This window comes from Rhinatrema bivittatum, chromosome 1, assembly GCF_901001135.1.
Source record: "Rhinatrema bivittatum chromosome 1, aRhiBiv1.1, whole genome shotgun sequence".
NCBI classification, from domain to species: domain Eukaryota; kingdom Metazoa; phylum Chordata; class Amphibia; order Gymnophiona; family Rhinatrematidae; genus Rhinatrema; species Rhinatrema bivittatum.
The window spans coordinates 319,706,207-319,733,080 of NC_042615.1; the positions used below are offsets into that span (position 1 = coordinate 319,706,207).

At 43.3% G+C, this 26,874-nt stretch overlaps 1 protein-coding gene across 1 annotated transcript in view; it reads left to right on the forward strand.

The window, feature by feature from the left end:
* Nucleotides 1-440: 440 nt before the first annotated feature.
* Nucleotides 441-26,874, forward strand: part of HPGDS (hematopoietic prostaglandin D synthase) — an 81,661-nt gene continuing 55,227 nt past the window's right edge. The window contains exons 1-2 of the mRNA XM_029584898.1: nt 441-552; nt 5,906-6,047. Coding sequence (XP_029440758.1) covers nt 5,915-6,047 — 133 coding nt within the window. The 5' untranslated portion in view covers nt 441-552; nt 5,906-5,914. The remainder of the gene's footprint in view (nt 553-5,905; nt 6,048-26,874) is intronic.

Genomic DNA, 26,874 nt, shown 5'->3' on the forward strand with positions numbered 1-26,874 from the left:
AGGTGGTGGTGGTGGGGAGTGGGATTCTCCTCCTGCTCCTTTAAGGCCTCCAAGCTCAGGTGGAAGTGGGGCTGGTATCCGGCACCGTGAGCCTTCTTTCAGTACAATTGCTGGGCTGGGTGAGCTGGAAAGGGATATAAAATGGGTGCGGAAAAAAAACAACCCCCAAACACTGGGTAGTTTACACACGAAGGCTCAGGGCGTGAGTTCCCACCCCTGCTTCCAGAAAAGGAAGGCTGATGGGGAATGCCTGTCCTGCCCCAGTGAACTCTGGAGAGCCCCGACTTCTTCCAGTTATTTTCATCTCTTGAGAAATTTTGAGAAGTTCCTGTTAACTTTCAAAGCACTGCTATTATGCTTATTTCTGCAATGCAGCCTTGCCCGAGTTATCTTCGTCTGTGTGGGAAAAGAGCGCATGATTGCACTGCCCTATAGAGAGGAGGCAGGCTTCAGATGTAATCAGCTTGCACCGCGCCACCTTAACAGTACTACAGCCACCATTCACTGGGGGGGCAGAGCCCAAAGGCTGCGGAAAATAAAGAGAAAAGAGCAGTGAGTACAGATATTTGTTGAATTTTTCTTAAGCTTTCTATCCATTCTCCTTATCCTATGCACTGCGTAGGTGCGTCCAACACCAGAAGTGTCAGTATATGGCAATTTGCTGGCCAGAGGAAGTTGCGAGCAGTTTCAATGGATTTTGACCAGTCTTGTAATAAGAATAATAACTATTTGTATATATATATATATTTGAATTTAAATACTATTAGAATCCACGGCCTGTATGCTATGAAATACATGTCCAGGGTGAACACTTGTAATTGAAAGTCAAAGCATGATGTGCAGTGTAGTTTAAAAGTCTGAGGACGGGTACTAGAACTTTGTCCTGAAGCAAACCTAATCTACTAAAGGGCATTGCTTGATTAATGACATGATTTCTGACTATTAATCAATATCGCAATCTTAATTCAGTTTTAATCTAATCTGGCCAACATGGCAATAAAGTAATCACACTGCTGCCAGACGAATGAGCTGAGAGAAGGCTTGAGAATTAGCTGGTTCAAAATGTTGCTTCTTAGCATGTTTGCATATTAAATTCATTTCAGGAGTTTTCAGGTTTTAGGTCACTGTTAGAAAAGGCTGTGTGTCTCACACTCAACCAGATTACTATTTATCTTTAAATGTCATTAGTTGTAATATAAATTAGAACAGGGAGGGAATAAAGGGATAGAAATTATCAGAGGACATAGCCTGTTCTGAGCTGCTCCTCGATTGCATTAGCCTCCATGATATCCGCACATGTTAAATAATAAGATTATGACCTGAGCTCTAATAAACATTGAATTAAATTAACTGCTCACATTTCACCACTTTATAATAGCACAGTGTATACCTTGGGATTCACAACTTAACCATGTCCCAAATAAGTTTTAACTGGAAAACACAAAATTAAGTTTATCAGAAAATTTGGTCACAGCGCTATTCTGTCAAGATGTTCCTCCTGTGCCTTGTTTTTTGCAATTTGTATCTTGTCTATTATACCTCTTTTTCAAATGAATTATCAGTGAAATGTGTTAAGGTGTTTCTTGATTTCGGAATTGTATTCTGCCAAGGCTTTAAACTCATTTTTAAAAGAAGTTGGTCATATTATTTATTTGTAATTTTTTTTTAATGCTGTTACCCTCCGAGCTCTGACTTACCTGCAGCCTGGAGCTTTGCTCTGGATTTCTGACAGCTTAGGGACTTTTAGCAAACTTCTTTCCTTTCAGCCTGTATCTCTTACAGGACTTGAATTACCCAATGTTGTTTTGGGGGGTGAGGGGGAGGAAAAGGCTCTGCAAGGTGATTAGCGGGATTTGACCAAATATCAACAGCCATAAAACAGAATATAATATTATATATATATATATATATATATATATATATATATAATATTCTGAGAAAGAGAGAGCAAAGATGGAAAATAGTCAGGTTGTGCAAGAGAAGGGGACCTTATAGATGACCACAGCTAAAATAGTAAAACAGTAGATGTCATCAGATAAGGACCATTTGACCCACCCAGTTTGCTCAGTTGTTCCTGCCTGTTAGCTGTACAAGCTTGAATGCCTGCAGGATGTCACTTCTTTAGTGCTTAGCTGGGAAGTGTAGCCAAGTCAGTCTGCAGATTATTTGAGGAAATGTGTCCTCTCCCTCTTGCTGTTTTCTGTGATTTAGCATACAAGTTTCCAAAACTACTCTCCACTGTCATTTTTTAAAATTTACTGCTCCCCCACCTTCTCTTACCACTTCACTCTATCTGTACCAAGTGTGCTTAAATTCTGGCATAGTTTTGTTTAATTACTATCTCTGCTTGTAGCCTATTCTGGCATCTACCAATCTACTACTGCCTCAGTATGTAAATATTTCCTCTGAGCTTTCCTCCCTCCAGTTTTAGAACATGACCCCTTATCTTTGAATTTCATTTTGTTTTCAAGGGTGGTGGGGGAGGAGTAGCATTTTTCTTGCATTTTATTGAAATACGTTTGTGAGGTCAAAAGGGAGATGTCGTGGTCTTTCAGCACCTCTCATTGGGAGGTGTCTAAGTCTTTGGAGATTCAGGACAGTGAAGGAGCTCAAAGTCCCTAAGTCCTTTTCCCTCTGGCTCTTCCGGAATCTGGGGCTGAAGACTCAGAGTGGGAGTGAGTGCTTCCAGCAACCACGAGGGGCTCTGAGCAAGAATCTGGTTTTGACTTCCAGTGAAGGGGAGCATTCTCTATACGCCTTGTTCCAGTGGAATTTGCATATAAATCTGTTGAAGAAGTGGAAATACCCTTTGGACTAGGCCAGGGTGCTGGGAATGTGTGTTCCTCAGTGCAAGAGGTTCTGTACCCAAGTGGAGCAGCAACAGAAACTTCTACTAAGTGAGTCTGAGGATTCTCGGAGGAGAAATCACTGGAGTAAGAAGAATCTCATTCTTCTGCAAGAAAACTACCTTTCATTGTCATAGGAAGAGAAGCAATCATGAGCTTGCTTTCAGGTACTAAATGAGGGAGTCCCAAATCTGGAAGGGGCATCTAAAAGGGTTTCAAAGTAGTAGGAAACCCCTGCTGATTGAAGAACTGATTTTCGTGATGGGATGTTTTTTTTCTCATATAGGTGTTACCGGAAGAAGAGATACATTTTGCAGAATCATTTCCATTTCACAAGTACCTCAGCGAAGTTTTATATTTGGAACAATCCCAAACTGTTGTGGCTGGTTTGTTTGTCTACTGGAGGTAACGAGCAGGTTCAGAGCTCTAAGATCCCTGAAACAAGTTTTCTCCCTGTTGGAAAAACCCAGGACCCCCATGGGGTGCATTGTGGCCTCACAGCTACCAGCTGTGCCTTTCTATAAAATCCCCACCTTTTTCTTCTCTTTTCCAGTGACTATACTCTTGAGTATCTTGCACCTCTCCTTGTAGGGTTTGTGTTGCATGCCTTTACTATTTTCATAGCTCTTCTCTGCGCTGTTTGCCGGTTGTGATATTTCAAAGGGAAACTCTGTGGGAAATTTGTCTTTGAAAATTAGCTTGCAGGTCCACTGATTAGGGGTGTACAACCATACAATTTTCATTTTGGTTTGTTTTTTTCATTTCTGGGGGATTTTTCGGTTGGATTTGTTTCCCCAAACAAAAAAAACAAAAAAAAAAAAGTTAAGTGGCCAAAAATAGAACAAAAAAACCCAAAACATGCCTCCTGGAGGCCCTCTAATCCCCTCCCACGTGGCAAAAAGAAACTGGGGACCCAGGCCTATCTGGCTGGGTCTTCCTGAGCCCCTCAAATCCTTGCCAAACAAATATAGCCCAGGGCCCAGTTTCAACTGGGGCCTACCTAAGCCCATCTGACTTCTACTCCCACTGATTAAAATTTTCTAGGGGCCAGAGATCTCCCTGTCCTTCACTTACCTCATCTGTAGGGTGCGGCAAGTGAGTAGGGCAAGTGAGAAGGGCAAAGCTTGCTCGCTTTTGCCTTTACTATCAGCACTTTGAAAATGGTGTTGGGGGCCTGCAGGATGGTGACATCACTATGGCAGCTGTTTCAGGGATGACTATGCAGTATCTGCAAGGAGCGGACCAAAAATTAAAAAGCAGCCATTCGACAAGCCAAAAAAAGGCTGCATCTCCAAACAACTTGAACTAACAAAGAATCGTCCAAGTAAACCTTTTGAACCAGTTCAGAAACTCTCCAAGCCTGAATCCATAACACCCCTTATCACTACAGAGGACCCCATAGCAGAAGACTTCCAAAAAGCAGGCAACATCTTGCACCTGTACCAATCCAGCTTCGGGGAAAAGCAATGGAATAGAAACCATCCCGTTAACCAACAGCATTCACCAACTACTTTTTCAAAACACAGAATACATTAGCATTGAAGGCATTGCCCTCAAATGGTTTCAGTCTTTTCTATTTAACAGAACATACATTGTCTCATAGGCCAACAAATAATCCACACCCAAAGATCTCATCTGTAGAGTTCCTCAGGGCTCAGTCCTCTCCCCAATCTTTTTTAACATTTATATTCATCCATTCATCCAATATATAAGCTCATTCACTCCTTCAACATCGCCTGCCACTTTTTTGCAGATGACATCCAACTCTATATCAAAATGGGATCTCAATAACTGTCTTACAGCAGTAGCACACTGGCTTAGCAACTACAAACTCAAACTAAACCTCTCCAGCTCAGAACTTCTCTGGTTAAGCCTTCAAGGTCATCCGCTACAATTTTTACCTTCCCTGTCAGGAATTCCTTTACATCCTAAGGAATAAGTACAAAGCTAGGGGGTTCAACTTGATGAAGCCTCACAATGGAAACCTACATCTCAAAGGAGGTAAAGGCCTCTTTTATTCATCTGCACCAGATTTGCCAATTGCAGAACTATCTTGATAAATACAATGTTACTACAATGATACATGCATTAATCATCACCAACCGAATTGACTATTGCAACTTTTTATTTAATGGCTTCTCAAAATATAGTCTGAAACACCTCCTGCTCCTACAAAATACGGTCACTGGAATTCTGGTAGGGGCCAAAACAACTGACCACATAAGGCCACTGTATTGCACTGGCTCCTGGTCAAAAGCAGGATAAAATTTAAAACCCTCTGCTTTGTCTTTAAATGCATGAATAAACAGGCCTCTGAGTATCTCATCCAACTTCTTATATCCTATACTCCCGCCAGACAACTACAACCCTCTCAACTGGCCCTTCTTTCCTTCCTCCTCCCTCTGGCTTCTGCCAGATTGACTCCTACAAGACTTTGTACTTTCAGCTACTATGCACCAAATATTACCATTTGCCCTATAACTCAACCTGTCTTATCTCACCTTCCCAAAATAATTAAATAAATAAAACCAAGGCAAGGTTGTTTGGCCTCACCTTCTAGTCCCTCAGCTAAGTTCTTGAGTTACAGAACTATTGATCTAAAATGGTAACTTGGACATCTCTGGTCTTTCATATTCCCGATTCTTATATCATCGGTACAAAGTGTCAAACTCACTGTTATATCTCTACTCATTCATTTACTCTATAGTTTGTTTCCCCCTGTTGATCCTTGCTTCCCCTATAGATGATACCAGCACCTAAAGAACAACTTGGTCTTCCTCCCTTATCAATTATGACTGTTAGCAACCTGAGACTGTTATTATTGTAACTGTTTTTAATTTGATTATATCCAGCTTGGGTTCATTCCTGGCAAAAAGAGGAATATCAAATGCTTATAAATATATAAACAAATAAAATAAATGTTATGTTATCTGCAATAGGATGAAAAATTAGAAATATTAAAAAATGGTTAACTTTGATTTTAGCGCAATCTGATACTTTATCGGGAATTTTTAATGTGTATTTTTGATATTACAGATGAATGGTTTTTGTTTTCACAGAGATAAATCATGCCAAACTACAAGCTGACATATTTTAACCTGAGAGGAAGAGCAGAAATAGCTCGCTACATATTTGCTTTTTCTGGAATAAAGTATGAAGACAACAGGCTACAGAGAGCAGACTGGCTTACAATCAAATCAAGTGAGGAGAGCAGATATGAACTATATCTTTATTAGAAATAAAGCAGAACATGCTGTAAACTGGCTACATTTCTAAGCTCCTACATTTCAAAATATTTTTTCCCAGGCATTGAATGAGGAAAATTGTTTTATATCTGGGACCCTTGCTCCTAATGACACCCAGTAGTTTGCAAATTTGAGGAGGGTAGTTTTCGAAGGGACTTCAGTGGGTAAAGTATTGCTTTACCTACAGAAATAGCCCTTTAGAAAATTGTGCAGCCAATACACATATAAAATTATGCACATACACACTGTATGCATGTACTTTTACATGCATAGGGGAAAGATATTCCAAGGGGTGGAGTCCAGGCAAGGCATAATTTTTGAGTTGAAAAAATATTCACGTAAATTCACTCAGCAAAACTATGACACCAAATAGCAAGTGTAATTGTGTATGCATAGTTTTTGCAGGGATAATTTCAAAGCAGACGTGTGTAATTCTGCTTTGAAAATTGGTGTAACTTATGTGCACATTTGCCAGATAACTTATGTGCAATGTTACAAAATTACCCCCAAAATGTACAGTTGACTCCTGCGTGTTACCCTTTGTGATGTGGTCTGGATGCTCCTCTTGGGTTTTGCTCATGTCCATATGCCAAAAACAGAAAGCCAAATGCATGTTTCCACAAAAGAAAATGCTTAATTTACACTGCTCTGGAGGAATCTATATGCCTTTTCCAAATCCACATAAGGGTTACTGGCCCATTAAGCAACACCATATGGTGCCTAACTTTACTCATAGGGCTGGATTTTAATATCTACGCCCGATTTTATAACATGCGTGCACAGCCACATGCATGTTATAAAATCCAGGGTTGGCACACAAAAGGGGGTGCACACTTGTGCACCTTGCACGTGCCGAGCCCTAGGGGAGCCCTGATGGCTTTCCTTGTTCCCTCCGAGGCCGCTTCAAAATCGGAGCGGCCTCGGAGGGAACTTTCCTTCCGCCCCCTCACCTTCCCCTACCTTCCCCCCCCCCCAGCCCTACCTAAACCCCACCCCTGACTTTTATTTTTCAAGTTGCGCCTGCCTCTGGGCAGGTGTAGGTTGCATGCGCAGGCCAAATGCTGGCTCACGATCCCCCGGCCTAGAGGACCTACGGAGGCCTCTGGCCACACCCCCACCCTGGACCACCCCCGCCCCACCCCTTTTTTCAAGCCCCGGGACATACATGCGTCACCAGGCCTATGTAAAATAGGCTCGGTGCATGTAGGGCTTTTAAAATCTGCCCCATAGTCTCAGTATGATTGACTATAAACCTGTCATGCAATACTTTACAACAGGGCTCAATTAACATTAGCTCAGAACAAACAAGTGAGGCAAAACTTGGAGGCCAGTGTACTACAATGCCTTAAGGCTAACAGTGATGAAAATATATAGTTAAGAAGATAAGATATTATAAATACTGAAGACATATCTTTGGCTATTGCTATTGGCGGTAGTCTACTGATGTATTACAATACTTGTCCTGACCGCAGATAAAGTTAAGGGACCACATTTTAGGGCTGGCCTTAAAAACAATTGTTACCAATTGGAAAACGGAGCTAACATTCAGTTTCAGGCATGGTAGAAGCTGGTGTGTCGAAAACGTAAATATGAAGCAGGGGGAGTAGAAAAACAGGGTTGTGTGAATTTTTTTGTCGCGCTTTTGGAACCTGGTGAATCTATACATTTTTTTTATGTAAGGATATGTTTGGGTCATGCTTTGTGGCTGTTCTGTCCCTGTTACTACTATTTTAATAGGTTATTTTAAATACAGCAATGTTTATTTACATTTTGCTTTCTAACAATGGTTGCTCAGTGAGTAGAGGCCACACTGTAAAAGAGTGTCCCTGGAAACCCTCCTTAACCAGTGCTAGTCCAGGCATCTAGCCTGGTCCACCTTAAAGGCTAGAGAAACAGAAAGCTCTGTGGGTGGGTCCCAAGTGCAGGAATAAGGGTTTGTGTCCAGGTGAGAACAGACAGGTCCCAGGTCTCCAGGAGAAGGTGAAGGAAGTGCTGAGATGTGAATACTGAAGATAAAGGCTGAGTGTGAACGTGGCTGAAGGTAAGCTACTTATGTTGGATTACCGTGCTTGTGGAAAATAAAGTTTATGAAAGAAGAGTCAGAGTCCAGTGTATGTCTGTCCTCTGAGAAACTACGGACTGTTTGTGCTGTACCACATACACATAGATTGAGCCTGTCTTTCTACAAGCCATCTCGGATTAGATGGGTCACAATAAAACTTAACACAGACAAAAAGCCCGAAGTTCTATGGGTTAAACTCCCCCCTTAATAGTCCAGCCCTGAACTTTCCACTGCTGATAAACGACACGATGTTCCCATTAAGACTGCAAGTCCATCGTTTAGGAGTTATTCTTGATGTAGGCTTAACTATGGAGGCCCAGTTTGTGGCTCTCTCTAGATGTTCTTTTGCACAGTAAAACACAGACTCTTTTTGAGCTAGCAGATTTTTGCCCCTTTTATTCATGCTTTCACTACTTTGCGGATCAGCTACTAGAATTAATTCATAATGCAGCAACCCACCTCTTGATTGGTGCTAGATGCTGTTCAGCTTGGAGAAGAGACGGCTGAGGTGGGATATGATAGAGGTCTTTAAGATCATGAGAGGTCTTGAACGAGTAGATGTGACTCGGTTATTTACACTTTCGAATAATACAAGGACTAGGGGGCATTCCATGAAGTTAGCAAGTAACACATTTAAGACTAATCGGAGAAAATTCTTTTTCACTCAACGCACAATAAAGCTCTGGAATTTGTTGCCAGAGGATGTGGTTAGTGCAGTTAGTGTAGCTGGGTTCAAAAAAGGTTTGGATAAGTTCTTGGAGGAGAAGTCCATTAATGGCTATTAATCAATTATACTTAGGGAATAGCCACTGCTATTAATTGCATCAGTAGCATGGGTTCTTCTTAGTGTTTGGGTAATTGCCAGGTTCTTGTGGCCTGGTTTTGGCCTCTGTTGGAAACAGGATACTGGGCTTGATGGACCCTTGGTCTGACCCAGCATGGCAATTTCTTATGTTCTTATGTTCTTATGCTGATTTCCATTTTTTATGTTAAGTTCAAGATTTTAACTTTTAAAGTTAATTATTATTATCTTTGCCCTCAATACCGTAGAGGTTGTTCATCTCCTTATATTGCTGGTTAATCTTTCAAACCAGAATCTGAGTTGCTTCTGGGTATTTCTTCTTTGAAGGATGGTTAACTAGAAGTTGAGACTGCATGCTTTCTAGTGCAATCCCATATTTAAAGAAATCAGTTCCTAAGTAGATCTTATGACTTTCAGCCACCTACTTAAAAGTTGACTTTTTAATTAGGCTTTTTAGGTAATTATGGGGTAATTTTGTAATTGACTGCATTGGTGCAAAGTCTACAAGTAAGTAAGTTGTACCCATGAATATTACACCAGTTTCAAAGTGAAACTAGGAGGATACTTCACTTTGAAATTTAGCCCCCCCCCAAAAAAACAAACAAACAACAATTACCTGCACATCTGTGCACCAATAAATTGTGTGGGTAGTTTGAGAAAAACGAAGGACATATTTTAGAAAATTCAAAAGTATGCATGTAAAAGCAAACTCCCTCTCTAATCCTGCCCCCTTACAATGTCTCTTCACACGGCAGGTAAAGCTACACATACAGTGGCACTACACACAAACCTTTACCCACACACAGGCAGGCCCTTTTCCGAGGATAAAATACTGTTTGCCTGTTGAAATAAGTTTTAAAATTTCCCCACAACGGTAACTTTCAAACAGGCGAGTGGATGCACATATATAAGGGCATGTGGCCAGATACACAGCAATTTTATATCCTGCATGCAAATACACATGCATGTTATAAAATAGCCCTGGCATGCATATGTGTGTTCCTGATTTTAAGCTTGTGTGTGCATAGCAGTGTAAATCTTGTGTGGCTTTGGGACACACAAGTGAGGGAATATTATAACAGACGCGTGTCCAGCCCATGACCCATTTTCACCGGTCTGCCCAGTCTAGAGCTAGGTCCTCCAAATCCCTCTGGTTCTTTAGCCTGCACATCCACCAGTTAACTCAGACCCCTCAAACAATTCAGAGATGCTTGGATCTAGTTTTATAAGGACTTACACTTCCCTCCATAAAAGAAGTAAATTTCCGCTCAACTGTAGCTGGGTACGTGCCCATATGCGTAGCTACTTGCATGCGCATCTCGGCCCCGCCCTGGAATGCCCATGTCCCACCCACGTTCTGCTCCTTCTCCCTCCGCCCCCCCCCCCCTCCGATGTTAGATATTCGCGCAATGGTTCTTGTGCAGCTTATAAAATCAGGTAGATACGCACAAGTACTATGCATGCTCATCTTCAGATTTTGGCATGCACCCGGCTTTTAAAACTTTCATTCTGCATGTCCCCATGTATGTGCACATATGGCCATCCGGAGATCTACTATAGCATTTTATAACCTGCACATATCTGGTCCATGCAGATTATAAAATGTGTGTATGTCTACCACCCAACATATGCGCATATGTTTGGATATGTTCAAATATCTAAAATGCATTAAATCATATACGTTTTCTATCTATTTTATAAACTTTCATACATTTTTTTTTTTTTTAAATTTTATTTATAGAATTTCAGTCACAACCAAGAAAAACTTGTACAGAATAATGCAAAGGAGAAAAAAAGATATATTTTGCTTTATAAAAAAAATACCACAAAAATCTATCAAGTAAATTTTAAAAGGAGCATGCATGCGCCTATAAACGTACGTATTGGACATGTAAGCAAAAATATGCTCAATTTTTATATCATGCATGCAAGTCCACGCGTACCATCCACGCGTATGTGTTGGAGCCTTTTTGCATGTACTCACAAGTGATTGGGGAGAGAGAGAGAGAGAGAGAGAGAGAGAGAGAGAGAGAGAGAGAGAGAGAGAATCAGACACTCTATAAATCTCCCACTATAAGAGGGGCACTTTCAATTCAGGGTGGGTTTTGTGGGGCAGTGTTACCCTAGGCATTCCAATGTAAACCCCCCCCCCCCAAAACCCAACTTGAGTCTAAAGTACCCCTCTTACAGTGGGAGATATATAGAGTGTCAGATTGTCTGTCTCTCTCTCTCTCTTCCCCTTCCCCAGTGTTCAGGATCTCTCTGGCCCCAAATCTCCAGACTTGCGCCTCTCATCAGGACTAGTAATAAAATTATGCAGGTAACATGGTGTTACGTGGAGGTGTTTTCGTGTGCCCTTGGGCCTCGGACCGAGCCCAGACCTTCAGGGCCGAACCGAGGGTTGACGGCATGTCCCAGCGTGGCTGACTATCTGACCCTCTGCCAGGCCTGCAAGCTCCCAAGGCCAACAAAAGGATGATGTTGGAAGTTGAATGGTCCTCCGACCATTCCGAACCCTTTCGGACCTGCTGCTTGGAACAGCATGGAGCAGCAGGCCTGGCCTGAGGTTGAGGGCAGACGGAGGCCTTGACACGTAGACAGGACTATGATGTATGCAACGGCATCACAGACGAAGACACTTGGGTTGATGCAACGGCATCACGGAAGAAGACACCAGGAACTTGACAACAGCTGGGAGGAAGGACATTTGCGCTGTCTCTCAGGGCGCCCTACTCAGGCCACCCACGGGACTGAGTCGCGGACCACCCTGTCCCGCTGCGCGCCCTACACAGCCCTTGGAGGCTGGTCACGGACCACAAGGAGAGCGGGACAAGCGCAGGGAAGACCCAGGCAAGGAGGAACTCCAATGACGGAATCGATGTCACCCGAAGCTCCATCTATGGCTGGCGGGAACAGAGGCTCCGGAGCCCAGGGACTAATCCCACCTGCAGACCGCTCCATTCTCGGGCACACACCATCCAAGAACCACAGCTCTACAGGAACAGAAGGCTCAGGATCACCAGACGAAGACGCAGGGAAGAACATCCTGGAAGGCAGGCACATCAGGAGGTGGAAGATCATGACGAGACATCAGGACATGGACCGGGACCTCAGGCAAGACACCAAGACGTGGTAGAAGGCAGATGAGACGAGGAGCTCCACAAAGAACAGAAGACCTTACAAGGCTCTGGCAGGCAGGAGCCTCCAGAGAGGATGACACTCCGATGCAAGGCAACTAACAGACTGACGGTGCAGCCCTTTATAGGGCTAAAGCAGAAGTCCACTCCCTAGGTGGGGCCAGCACACATACTGTGCCTGGCCCTTTAAATCATGAAGAGAGGCGCGCGCCGGAGCCTAAGGAGCAGGAAGCAGGGCTGTGCAGAACCGTGGACAGCGGCCTGCACAGCGTCTGTGCGTACAGACGCAGGCAAGGCCTGAGGAGCAGGCCCTGACGTTGGCAGCGGCTCCAGCTGCTGCGGGAAGCCCTGGGAGCGGCTCCAGCCGCCGGATGGGACCAGGGCTTGTGGCCTAGCGCTGCGAAGATGGCAATCGCGTCGGGGACGGACCCGGCCCTGCAGCTGCTAGAAATCGGAAGCGGCACCGTGCTGCGAAGAAGGAGAACATCCAGGGCGGCCTCTGGGCTGCGTGGGCAGAGACAGTCTGCTGCTCCAGCCGCAGAGGAGGCCCGAAGGCGGCGTCCTGCTGCGTAGGATGAAGAAAAGCCACATGGTGAGTGAGCCTGCTTGCGGGGGGACCCGCGGGCAGCGGTGTTCATAACACACGGTGGGTGTTGTCATGGGCAGCCTTGCGAAATTCAGGAGCTACGTGCATGCCTTGCCCCTTTTCTGGCTCCTTATTCTTGACGCGTGCACAGGTATGTACGCGTGTCTTTCCCAGCTTCTTAAAATTTGCATTGCTCGCGCGCAGCCCACATACATGTGTATGGGGCCGTTTTTGTGTGAGCAACACTTTTAAAATCTACTTCTTAGCATTCACAATGTGAGGGAACTTACATAATTTGAAGAAAATTGCAATAGGAAAGATTTATTAGCCCGGGAATCTACCTTACATTATAGACCTTAAACTGTGAAATGATGAAGATATTCTTTATAGATGATTGGTTCACTTACCTATGTTACAAGTGCTTCTCAATAAATTTGTGACTTCTTAAAGTCTTATTTAAAGGTTAAGCCAGTTTTCTATTTTTCCCTTTCCTTTGCAACTTTTGAGGTTCCCTCCCACGTGATTGTTAAACAGAATGTTTAATCCAATCTAGATTGGTGTCCAAATACAAAGTATCATATCTCCTACCTCTCCATGCTGTCTTTTCAAACTCTTAGTCTCCTCACAATGACTAAAAATGGCACCAATTCTTCTCCTCTTTTCTTTTAATATTAGAACAATACTTCTGAAATTCCTCCCAAAATCTCCAGTAGATACTCATGGATTCAATAGGGGGTCCATCCCAATTCCTTTCTCCCCTCTCTCCTTTTTCTCCTTTGGATGGCTGTAAGTGTTGCGCTTCCCAGCCATGTTGGTGCCGCAATCGGGCCTGCTCACCTGGCGTGCCCGTCTACCAGCTCCTCACTCGCAGTCTCCGCCAGCGCAGCTCATCCACAGCACCACCGGGCGTCTCCAGGCCCATCAGAGCCTTCTTCCTCACAGCACTCCTCGCGTCGGGACTTGGCGTCCTCCATGGCATCAGCCCCACCCCCTAGCGCACGGAACTCCCGGACGTTTAAAGGGCCAAGCGCGGGAAACTCATCTGCGGCGCACCCCAATTACATCATCTGAGTCCTGTATATAAGCAGGGCTCAGACTACTGCTCTTCGCCTTGGAAATCGGGTCGACACCGTTGGTGTGATAGTGTGCCTCTGTTCCAAGTGTCTCCAGTCCAGTCCCAGCCGCCTGGAACCGACCACTGCCTGCCTGACCATTCTGTTGCCTGCCACCTGTAACTGACCACTGCCTGCCTGACCATTTTCTTGCCTACCACCTGGAACTGACCACTGCCTGCCTGACCATTCTACTGTCTGCCGCCTGGAACCAACATTCGCTTGCCTCGACTATGCACGGACTGATTCTAGTATTGACCCCTGCTTTGGCCAGTCCTGTCCTGCATGGGCAGGTATCAGTCCAAGTATTTCTTGGACTGATACTCTGGCTCTGACTCTTGCGCTTCACTCGGACACTCTCTTCTGGCCCCCGGTGCCTATTCTAGTTGGAGATCTGACAGGATCTCTACATATATGATCTAAAAATTGTGACAATATATTCCTAAAAAACATTTTCAACACAAAGCCCCTATCTGAATCCACCAAGAAGGTAGCCACCAAAGTTGAGGAAACTTCTTCCTCAGATAATTTTTCTAGGAAATTAGTCAAATTGAAAATATCCATTGACTCTATCAGGAATCTTCCTAGCTTGCAGTAAATATATTGTCCTCAGGGCTGGCTCAAGAATATTTAGCTTCCTAGGCAAACCTTCAGTCATGAACTATTCCTCCCTCAATTTGCCTCCAGCATAGTGCTTCCTCTTACCAGTAACAGTAGCTCCAGCACAGCGCTCCCTTCTTTGGTGGTATTGGCTCTGGCACATCACCTCTTTGCGCCTCGTACTGGTGGGGGATTTTGCCACCCCCAAAATGTTGGTGCTCTAGGCAACCGCCTAGTTTACCTAATGGAAGCACCGGTTCTGATAGGCCTTAGAGATGGGCGGAAGTGCATTTTCAGGAATTTTCAACATTTCCAATAAATATCTCCTCAACATTTGTAAAGAGGAAACAGACCTTTTCTTCAGAAATTAGATCAACCAAATATTCTTACAACTTGCAAGATTCTCCGGAGTGTTTCCATTTTATTTAATAACATCTGATGCCTCTTAGCCAAAGAATCAACATTATCTTAAAGGGAAGCAGCCTTAGATACTATTTTCCCCATCTTGGTAGTACATACATTGTATAACATTTCTCTGGCAGGCCTGGATCAATGCCACTGTGCTGCAGTGAGACATACTGGGCAAGTTGAAAAGAAAGCTTGGCTAATGTTTCCCAAATCAAATTCACTGTAATGTTAGGAGGCTTCACCAAAGAAAACTGAGACAATATCTCTTGCTTGGAAGATATCTGGATGGAGAAGAAACAGATATCAATAGGTTTGCCTGAGGCAGCAATTCAGGGCTCACTCCTCCTTCTCTTGCAATTGATTGCTGAAACACATCTAGCAATACTGCCGCTCCAGACGTTGGTGATCTCATGTCATTAGTCAGTGACCCAAACACTGCTGAAGCCTCTTCACAGCTCTGATGTTGCAGCTCTGGTTGAGCCCAAGGACATCAGCTTTCCAGGGGCAAGGAGTTCTCCCAGTCAAGAAAGATGTTTGGCGACTCTGTGCCTCATGCAGCTCCCACATCTATTCCCATGGCATACTCAATTGATCTGGCACTCCAGAAATGAGGACAAACTTATCCATGGGCCCCGCAGTCAGCAGAGAAGCAACCTCAAGAAAAGCACATGTATGTATTTATTTATTTAAAGGCATTTATTACCCGCCCTTCCTACGTTCAGAGTAGGGAACAATAAGAGCATACTTAAACAGAAATAAAAGGGGAAGCAGACATTACATATATCATCCAGAAATAGTATCAATCATTACAATAATACATGATCATCGGGTGGGGGGGGAGAGAATAGAACTAAAACATCTGGAGGGAAGTTCATACATTTGAGGAGGCTGAGTTCTGTGCTTGCTTATGACCCTAGGTGGCCTCTCCTAAGGAGGGACATGTTGGGAGTAGGCTCTTATTATTTAAGCTTGACAAAGCTTTTTTGAAAAAGATTTTGAGGGCTTTTTTAAAGAAAATTCTGTTTTGGGGGCATCTAAGTTCTTTGGGTAGGGTGTTCCAAAGAGAAGTCCTGTGGAGAAGGCAGTGTGTTCTCTGGTTAACTTGAGGTGTGTAAGCCTAGGGTATGGGGCATCTAGAAGCATGAGATTGGACGATCTGAGGTGCCGGGAGGGGATATGGGTTTTTATTATAGAGGAAATCCAGGGCGAGTGCAAGTTATGAATCAAGGAGTGTATAATCATGGCAAGTTTGTATTGTACCCAGAATGGGATTGGGAGCCAATGTAGGCATTTGAGAACAGGAGAGATGTGAGCATATATCAGAGTGTCTGTAAGGAGTCTTGCTGCCAAATTTTTTGAATGATCTGTAGAGGACGGGTTGTGTATGAAAGTAGATCTGTCAGGAGGGAGTTGAAGTAGTCTATGCTAGAGAATATTAGGGATTGGAGGACAATTAAAGTCAGAGGGTTTAAGAAGGGGTTTAAGGTAATGGCGTAAGTGTTGTTTGTGGAAGGAGATGTTGGTAATAGTTCTCATATGTTGGTGCATAGAAAGTGATGAGTCAATGATTCCCAGGTTTCTTACATTTTGTGAGATGGTGATTGATTGGGAATCAGAGAAAAGGTTGGGTGTGTTAATCACTGGGTTGCATGATAGGATAATGATTTCAGTTTTGGAGATATTGAGGGCTAGTTTATTGCTGTGTACCCATCTTTGGATGGTTGTGAGGCAATGGGTGAGGAAAGATTCTGTGAGGGTCCAGGTTTACTTTAGGGAAAAAAAAGAATTGAATGTCATCGGTGTAGCTCTTATAGTGGTCTCCAAGGAGTAAGGTAAAGATTGAATAAGGCAGCGGATAGAGCAGAACCTTGAGAAAGCCCAGAGTTCAGGGGCAACAGGGAGGAAGTGAGGGAATTGATTCTGACTTGTTGAGTTCTGTTCAGGTAAGAAGAGAACCAGGCAATCACAGAGCCAGACATTCCAATGGAATGCAGTCTTGAGAGTAGGATGGCATGGTTGATGGTATCAAATGTGGCAGAGATGTCAAGACAAAGTAGGAATGCTGAACCTCAATCAAACCCTGTCTCACCATGTCAAAGCTGGAAAGCAGCAGTAATTCAGTGCTGTAGTGCTTTTTGAACACGAATAAGTATTGGTTGAGGATATTGTTCGTGTCAATGTAATTGCAGAGTTGGTAAAGCACTGCTGTTTCTAACCCTTTGGCCATGAAGGATAGGGTGGAGATCGGATGGTAATTGGAGATGATAGTAGGATTAGCAGTATGTTTTTTGTGGGTTGGACTGAAGCTTGTTTAAGTCAGGAACAATACCAAGTTGAAGGGAAGAGTTGATGAACTTAGTCATAAATGGTGCAATATCTAGTTTGATCAGTTTAAGAAGGGTAGTATGACAGGGGTTAAGGGGATTAGCTGATGGTTTGAGGTTACTGATGATCTTGATGGTGTCAGATTCCATATTATCTTTGAAACATTCCCAGGTTAGGCCAGCCGAGTCAGTTTATTGGGTTTTTTTGGAAGGGGTTTATTAAAGGTTTTGTTTACCATTGCTGTCTTGTTAAAATGTGCGGCAACGATTTCTGCGATGTTCATCCCCAGGAGTGAGGGTGGAAGAGAAAAGGCGGGTGAGCTGGGGTTAGTTTCTTAACGGCCGCATGTAATTCTCTAGGGTTGTTAGTGTGGTTGATAGTTTAATGTAGATGAATGATTTTTTTGCAGAGTTCATGGCATCTTGTTATGATGCTAGTTTATCATTATAAAGTGTTTTATTAGTGTGGGAGGGATCTTTCTGCAAATTTTTTTTCATATCTCCTCAGTTCACATTTTTGGGTTTGTAGAGAGGTGTTATACCACTGTGCAGAGTTGGATATTTTGGTTGAGACTGGTTTTAGGGGGACCAGTTTATCAAGTGTAGATAAAAGGGAGGCTTTCCAGTGTTAGGAACTCATCAGGTTAGTAGTAAGAGTTGTCATCGAGGATTGGGGTGAGGTTGGATGCAAGGGTTTCAGGATCTAGGTGTCCTTATTTTATGAAAATGGTGTTTTTTCTGTGCAGAATTCGCTCAAAGGATTTGGATCTCAGGGTGAAGCAAATGAGGAAGTGGTTGCTCCAGGGAATTTAGTTGTGGCTACATTTGCTCTGTTTATGTGGAAGCCAGAGGGGTTAATGAATAATTGTCAAGGCAATTGCCTTTCTTGTGGGTGGGGGAGGAGATTATTTGTTTCCAGCCACAGGAGAGTAGGGGTCTAACAAGGTATTAGTGCGGGAGGCTATTGATGAGGTCGTGGGGGGAAGGTTAAAGTCACTGAGAATTATGGCTGTGGAGGGATTAAGATTGAGGATTGCCTCGCATAGAAGGGAAACATTTTTGGCAAGTAGCCCCGGAGGGCAGTAGGTCAGGCAAAGATTAATTTGTTGAGATTTCAGACAAAGGATCTCGTAGGGGCCAGGAATGGAAATTTCTAGCATGGTGAATTTTAGGTGGAATTTGAAGAATATAGCTAGGCCTCTTCCTTTTCATCCTGGTCTTGGTTTATGTAAGTAAGAGAAGCTGAGTGGGCAGCAGCAGATGAGAACTGGAATGTCGTAGTCTTTCAGCCATATTTCGGTAATGCATAGACAGTCATATATTCCCGAGGCCAGGAGATCATGAATAACTGCAGATTTTTTGTAATGGATTATGCATTGATGAGAGCAATGAATAGGGCAGCCGTTGCAATGATTAAGGGCATGTTATTATTTAATTGAATGTAGTAGGATTCTAGCTTGATGAGTATGGGGGAGCCGTCGAGTGGCTCCTCCACTGTAGTGCCCCTGGCCTGTGATTACAGGGATAGTGAGTTGAGGAATAGAGGGTAGGGTAAGATACTCACAGTTTTCCATGGTTTTTGGTGGAGGGGCAGGTTAGGGGTAGGCTCCTTTGTATTTATTGATGAAAAAACAGGTATGAACCCATGAAAAATAACTATCCAGGAAAAATGCTGAGAGGCCTTATAATGAAGCACAGATTCCAGCGACCATCTTGGTTCCCTCACATGATGAGTAGTTTATGCCTAAAAAATAACATGCTTGTGTAATATTCTGATCTATATGTGGAGGTAGGTATATTTTAAAACATGTGCATAACTGAAATCATCGGTTTACAAATATTTTTAACAGTTTACCAATATTTTTACAAGCTCACCAGTCCTTTTCCAGGACATCGAGACCCTCTGAATTCTTCACTCAGATCTCCCACCCAACAATAGCAGGCAGCAGATTTTATTTATTTATTTGTTTGTTTGTTTTTTTCTGTCACAGTATTCAATTTTACATATCACATCGGTTTACATTCAACAAAAGAGTGTAGGAAATTAGGCGTTTCCTTTGTCTAATACAATGAACATTTGTAACATGGAAATGGTTAAAAAGAGAGAGGAACGTTAACAAAGGTCAAAATGGGGGAACTCTTATCATACAGTAGTCAGATGCAGGATTTATGTCTTACAATTAAAAACAAAGTGGAAGAACTATCTTACAGTGGTCAGGCTCAGAAATTATATCTTACAATAGAACATCATATCAATTGCACTAGATGATTAGGTGTAAAATTGCTCAAATAAATTGCCTATTGTATCTGTGTAAATCATTAGAAAACAGCAAATTAAGCACATTCCTCTTAGTCTTGCCACCTAATGCCCCAGACCTCTAAAAGTGTGCATGAAACCAAAAATACACACATTTTTTTTTGCAACTCTTTATTTTAACTGACAGAATACAATATACTGTATAAATAATTACAGCATGAAGTAAACATGCTTCTTAAGCACACCCAGAGATATACTGAACAATGACAAACCCACCCAAAAACACACAAGACAATCGACCATCATTTACATTTCCATAACTGCTCCCCCTCTCCTGCCACCAACATTGCATTATTTTTGCAAATAATCCCAAAACTTCAAGATATGCGCTATGGAAACGAGCGGGATCCCTCAGGCCTAGAGGCACAAGTTTAGTCTGACAACAGCCTGTTAAAAGCACTTTCTCTTTATTTGTCACTTTAACACAAACACATTAGTAGACTGCCTTTACTTTCAGAACAGTGTTTTCCAATTACTCACAGTTCAGTACTGCTTCACTCAGTACTCATACAGTTTCTTAACAGCTCAGTGTTTGAACAGCAATATTCTACAGGAGCTACCTTCCTCCTGGAGATCTGGGCCTGGTTTGATCCACTGACCTGGATCCCAGCTCTTATTCCTCCCCTGCTGAGCCTCACCCATAGAGCGCACTCTCACAAGGGGAATTAAAGGGGACCAGGCACCTAGCCTAGTCCTGCACTGGATTAAGGGGGAACATAGGGGCACTGCCTCACATACCCCCCTCAGCTTGGACCCATTGGTCTGAGCAATTTCAGTCCTCTAGATCCAATCAGGAGGAGTGCCTCATGTCTCCAGTCCCTCTTATCTGGCCACCTACCAGTTAGGCTTGAGGTTACAGTTCTAGGCTTATGCTCACCTCTACCTCCCAGGGTAACCCTAGACTGCCTGCACCTCCAGTCCTTTAACCAAGTCTCTTGCTGGCTCCTAGTTCAAATTCTACCCCAGCAGAACTTCTTGGATTGGCTGTGGTGCCTCCATCGGTGATTCCTCTGGTATCCCCTCAGCCACTCGCCCTGAGCCAGTCGCTGGCTCCTCCACAGCATCACTCACTGGGGTCTCCACAGCACCATCTTCTGTGCTATCTATGGTTCCTTCCTTTGGGTTCTCCTCTGCAGCCTCACTTGCTGGGGTCTTTACGGTACCTCTCACTTGGTACTTCATCGCCTCTCTTGATGGCCTTTTCATGTCCTCTCATTCTGGGCTCATGGGAATTGTTTCTGGACTTCAGGTAGTGTTTGGGCACCCTACAGGTCTTCCTCAGGACCTTCTCTAGTGCCAACTTCCAACTTTCCAATACTGCCTCCTCCTGGGGAGTCTGTGTTACCCTCCCCAGGACTCTTTGTGAACCCTTTCTCAGGGGTTTTCATAGCCCCCTTCTCTGGACTTCTCATGAGAGCAGTTTCTGGACTCCCGGTAGTGTTTAGGCACCCTACAGGGTATTTGTCAGGATCTCCTGTAGCGCCAATCTCAGACTGTTGTCATGACTAGGTCATCCCATGGGACATCTTTGCTAGCAACTCATCTAGTTCCTCCAGGTATTGGTCTAGGTCTTCACTCTCTTGTCTAGCCTGGACTCTTGGGAGTGGGTTCCCTTGCTCCATTACTCTGGCTGGCCTTTCCAGTGCAAATCTCGAGCCTCAGGTTCTTCCTCTGACCTGACATTTGGGACTGTGGAACTCCCACTACACAGAAATACATAGCTGTTCATTCCTTCCAGCCCTCTGGCTGCCTTTGCTTTACTTGTGTTGCAATACCCTGGGCTGCTCCACTTCAGGTTTTCTTTCTGGCTGCACACCTTGAACTACAGAGTAGCTTTCTTGCTGGAAGAGGGTCCTACCCTGTTACCATTTACTGCACTCACAGTCCACTCTGGCAGTTTTTCCAGGGCTATACCCTGCTCAGCACAGCCTTGCTGTACCAGTGTTCCTTCCTCTCTTCTTTTTCAAGGCAAAAAAAGGTAAAAAAAAAAAAAAAAAAAAGCCTGCATAACCAGCATTAACTTGCTACTGTTAAATCCCTATCTACCTCCAGCAATGCTTCTCTCTTTAGCCAGTTCATACCTACCACTTTCTAGTTGTCCCTGCAACCAGACCCATAAATTAGTTTCCTCTCTATCTGAACCTTTAAACTGTTTTTTTTCCAGTGCAGCTTAGCCAAACCCTTTCACAGGCCATTGTGCTCTGTTCTTTTAGTGCCACAGGCCCCCTGTGTTCTATACTTTGTTTTAGAACACAGGTCCTCTTCACAACTTTCTGTATTCCAAATAGACACTTCCTTCTCTTTTCTGCAAACTGTTTGGTTTCCAAACTGCTTCTGGCAGGCCACACATACACCAAACTTTCTTTGGAGGCTGGGCTTTCCTCTGTACTAGGTTTAGAAAAAAAAATCCCATGCATGACACCATATGTGGCAAAGAGCAGTTATACCTCAGGTCTGGAGGCACAAATTTAGTCTGATTCCAGTCTATTAAAAGCACTTTATTTGCCACTTTAACACATACAAATTAGTAGCCTACCTTTACCTTCAGAACAGTGTACTCCAATTACTCATAGTTAGTACCACTTCCCTCAGTACTCATACAGTTTCATTACAGCTCAGTGTTTGGACAGCAATATTCTACAAGAGCTGCCTTCCTCCTGGAGAATTGGACCTGGTCTTACTAACTCACCTGCGTCCCAGCTCTTAATCCTCCCCTGCTGGGCCCCACCCACAAAGCTCTCTCTCACAAGGGGAATTAAAGGGGACCAGGCACCTAACCTGGTCCTGCACTGGTTTAAAGGGGAACATAGGGGTACTGCCCCACATGCTCATATTTAATCCAATTTTTCCCTTAATGAACAAGTATGCATCCATTGAGAAACTATCTCCATCATTTGAAAATACCACTGTGATATATTGGAAGCTGCAATGCAACTGTGTGCCTGGCAGCAAGGGCCTTCCTTCTTCACTGCGAGCGGAGAACACTCCGTTCGTGGCACAATGAGGCCTTCCATTTCGCCACAAACAGCGCATCGGGGCCGTCATCTTTGCTGCGAATGGGGCACGTCCCGCGGAACAAGCGGGACGCGCTCTGTTAGCGGCATGTCAGGATCTCCTCTGCTATTTTCTGCGCAGAATTTGGCAATTCTACGCAGAAAATGGCAATTCTGCGCAGGGGGGAATTCAGCATAAATTCTGCACTCCGCAGTAGCACAGAATTCCCCCAGGACTAGAATATGCAATAACTTAATACTGAAAATTTATGGCAGATTTAATCATTTTTAGCAAACAAAAGAACCCAAGACAGTCTTGTCACCGTAAACAATTCACCAAAAAAGACTGAAAACTCTGAATATCAATTGGTGTACACCTAGTATAAGTGCTGAAATAACTTTTTCAAATTTATTTAAATTTTTTAATTTTTTAAATTTTATGTGAAACCGCATCAGCAAGCCTGACGACGGCCGTGAAACACTTGCCGTCCGGACCTCTCGTCATGTGCGGTAGTTAGTACTTTTATACTGTCCAAATTTGTTTAAACATTATCTGTTCTCCTTTAAACAATTCATTAGCCCGACAGCGGCCGGTGTTTCGCGATCGGTATCGCTTCTTCAGGAGTCAATTGCGATATCTTGGAACAGATGCTGTATAAAGAAAATAATGAAATCTTAACTTATAAAGAATTGTATCTTAAAAAGTACTTAGCTTAGGTGTCACGACTGGCCAACCTTTATCCCGGACGGTTCCGTCTCTCCTATCTACAAATTTCGGCGGGGCAGAATAACGCTGAAAAACTCTTCCTTTTAAAAAGCCCGCGATTTTCAGCACGTTGTGACGTCAGAACGTCAATTAAAGGATCTCAAAACAGCTGTGAAAAAGAGCGGAAAACTAACGTGATGACGTTATTAAGAATGATTGTGGCAAGGTCAAAGATGTTACATTCAAGTAATTAGAAATGGGTCACTATGGTTAGATTAAAGAAAAACTTGATACTCTAATGCTGAATTCAGACCGTGTGGCTCCACTGTATTTAAACGATGTATCCAGCGTTGTTCAGCGCGTAGTAACCCGCGTGTTGAAGTCTCCTCCTCGCCAACTGGGGGACAATTGTTCCAATACTACAGATTTTAATTCATCAAAATTATGATGTTGTTGAAGACAATGGGATGTTAATGGGGCAGTCAATTTACCAGTGGTGATACAGGATCGGTGTTCAATTAGCCTGGTTTTCAAGGCTCGTTGAGTCTTTCCCACGTACCAAAGATTGCACGGACATTGTATTAAATATATCAGGCCTGAAGAACGACAAGTTGTAAACTGCCTGAGAGTCCAAGTGAAATCAACTTTAGAAAAGTACAGGGAAGATGTGTCTATCATCACATGGCATACAGTGCATGCTCCACATGGAGTGTGTGCGCCTATCTGAACCCTGGGCGGAGGGATCTTAGTGTCCGAATGAACTAATAAGTCCTTAAAACTAGAATTTCTCGTGAAGGCAAAGCGTGGGATATCTTGAAATTCATCGTACAACTGTAATAGATGCCAATTTTGAGATATGATACGTTTCATGACAGAAGTCATTGATGAGAATGGTAAAACGCAAGTGAGCACCTCTGTCTCTTCTATCGGTTTTGGTAAAAATAGCCAATCTCTGTGAGTGAATTTTGCTCGTGTGTATGCGCGCTTGATACAACGTGAAGGATATCCCCGTTTCAAAAAAACGGTCCGTCAAAAGCGCCGCCTGAGAGCGGAACTCTTCCGGAGTAGTGCATAATCTCCTGAGCCTAAAAAATTGGCTCACAGGTAGATTCTCCTTTAGAAATCGCGGATGAGCGCTGGAAAAATGCAGGAAGGTATTAGAAGCTATTTCTTTCCTGTAAATGGATGTCTCAAAACCCGTGGATTTCTTCATGATTTTAATGTCCAAAAAATTAATAACTTGCGAGTCGGTCTCTGATGTAAATCTAAGGTGGGAATTACATGTATTGAGCCAACTGATAAATGCCAAAAATTCTGAAGTAGAGCCAGTCCATAGTAGCAGTACATCATCTATGTACCTCTTCCATGTTTTGATATGTTGACCAAAGGGGTTGTTGTTGTATATCCATTTCTCTTCGAAGACAGCCATGTAAAGATTTGCCAAATCTGGAGCCATGGTGGCCCCCATGGCAGTCCCACAGATCTGTTGGTAATATGTGCCCTCAAAAGCGAAAAAATTTTTTGTTAGGGCTATGTCTAATAATATAGACAAAAAACCAGAAGGAATCCTGTGAGGACGCGGTCTCTTATCAAAAAATTCTTCAGCAATAAGCAACATTTCATCTTGCGGAATGGATGTATAAAGTGCTTCGACGTCAAGGGTTGCTAATAGCAGTTGTGTGGTGTCTTCTTGAAAAGTTTCCAAAAACTGTATGATTTGTTGTGAATCTTTAATGTAAGATGGCTGGATGTTAACAAAAGGTGCTAGAAAAAAGTCTATGAACCTAGATAAAGGTTCTAATAGTGAGCCTCTGCTAGAGACTATGGGTCTCCCTGGTGGGTTAATCTTGTTTTTGTGAATTTTCGGTAGGTGGTAAAAAACCGGAACTACTGGATGTTTGTTCACTAAAAATGTGGTTTCATGGGGTGTGAGAAACCCTTGAGCAGTCCCTTGTTGAACGACCTGTATTATAATATCTTGAAGTTGATTGGTTGGATCTGACGTCAGAATTTTGTAGAACTGGCTATTTGTGAGTTGACGTTGAGCTTCTGCTATGTATTTGTCGCGGTCCATAATGACCGTCTTCCCGCCTTTGTCAGCGGGTTTGATCACCAGATCATGGTTCGATTGTAAATCCCGCAGAGACCGACTCGCAAGTTATTAATTTTTTGGACATTAAAATCATGAAGAAATCCACGGGTTTTGAGACATCCATTTACAGGAAAGAAATAGCTTCTAATACCTTCCTGCATTTTTCCAGCGCTCATCCGCGATTTCTAAAGGAGAATCTACCTGTGAGCCAATTTTTTAGGCTCAGGAGATTATGCACTACTCCGGAAGAGTTCCGCTCTCAGGCGGCGCTTTTGACGGACCGTTTTTTGAAACGGGGATATCCTTCACGTTGTATCAAGCGCGCATACACACGAGCAAAATTCACTCACAGAGATTGGCTATTTTTACCAAAACCGATAGAAGAGACAGAGGTGCTCACTTGCGTTTTACCATTCTCATCAATGACTTCTGTCATGAAACGTATCATATCTCAAAATTGGCATCTATTACAGTTGTACGATGAATTTCAAGATATCCCACGCTTTGCCTTCACGAGAAATTCTAGTTTTAAGGACTTATTAGTTCATTCGGACACTAAGATCCCTCCGCCCAGGGTTCAGATAGGCGCACACACTCCATGTGGAGCATGCACTGTATGCCATGTGATGATAGACACATCTTCCCTGTACTTTTCTAAAGTTGATTTCACTTGGACTCTCAGGCAGTTACAACTTGTCGTTCTTCAGGCCTGATATATTTAATACAATGTCCGTGCAATCTTGGTACGTGGGAAAGACTCAACGAGCCTTGAAAACCAGGCTAATTGAACACCGATCCTGTATCACCACTGGTAAATTGACTGCCCCATTAACATCCCATTGTCTTCAACAACATCATAATTTTGATGAATTAAAATCTGTAGTATTGGAACAATTGTCCCCCAGTTGGCGAGGAGGAGACTTCAACACGCGGTTACTACGCGCTGAACAACGCTGGATACATCGTTTAAATACAGTGGAGCCACACGGTCTGAATTCAGCATTAGAGTATCAAGTTTTTCTTTAATCTAACCATAGTGACCCATTTCTAATTACTTGAATGTAACATCTTTGACCTTGCCACAATCATTCTTAATAACGTCATCACGTTAGTTTTCCGCTCTTTTTCACAGCTGTTTTGAGATCCTTTAATTGACGTTCTGACGTCACAACGTGCTGAAAATCGCGGGCTTTTTAAAAGGAAGAGTTTTTCAGCGTTATTCTGCCCCGCCGAAATTTGTAGATAGGAGAGACGGAACCGTCCGGGATAAAGGTTGGCCAGTCGTGACACCTAAGCTAAGTACTTTTTAAGATACAATTCTTTATAAGTTAAGATTTCATTATTTTCTTTATACAGCATCTGTTCCAAGATATCGCAATTGACTCCTGAAGAAGCGATACCGATCGCGAAACACCGGCCGCTGTCGGGCTAATGAATTGTTTAAAGGAGAACAGATAATGTTTAAACAAATTTGGACAGTATAAAAGTACTAACTACCGCACATGACGAGAGGTCCGGACGGCAAGTGTTTCACGGCCGTCGTCAGGCTTGCTGATGCGGTTTCACATAAAATTTAAAAAATTTAAATAAATTTGAAAAAGTTATTTCAGCACTTATACTAGGTGTACACCAATTGATATTCGA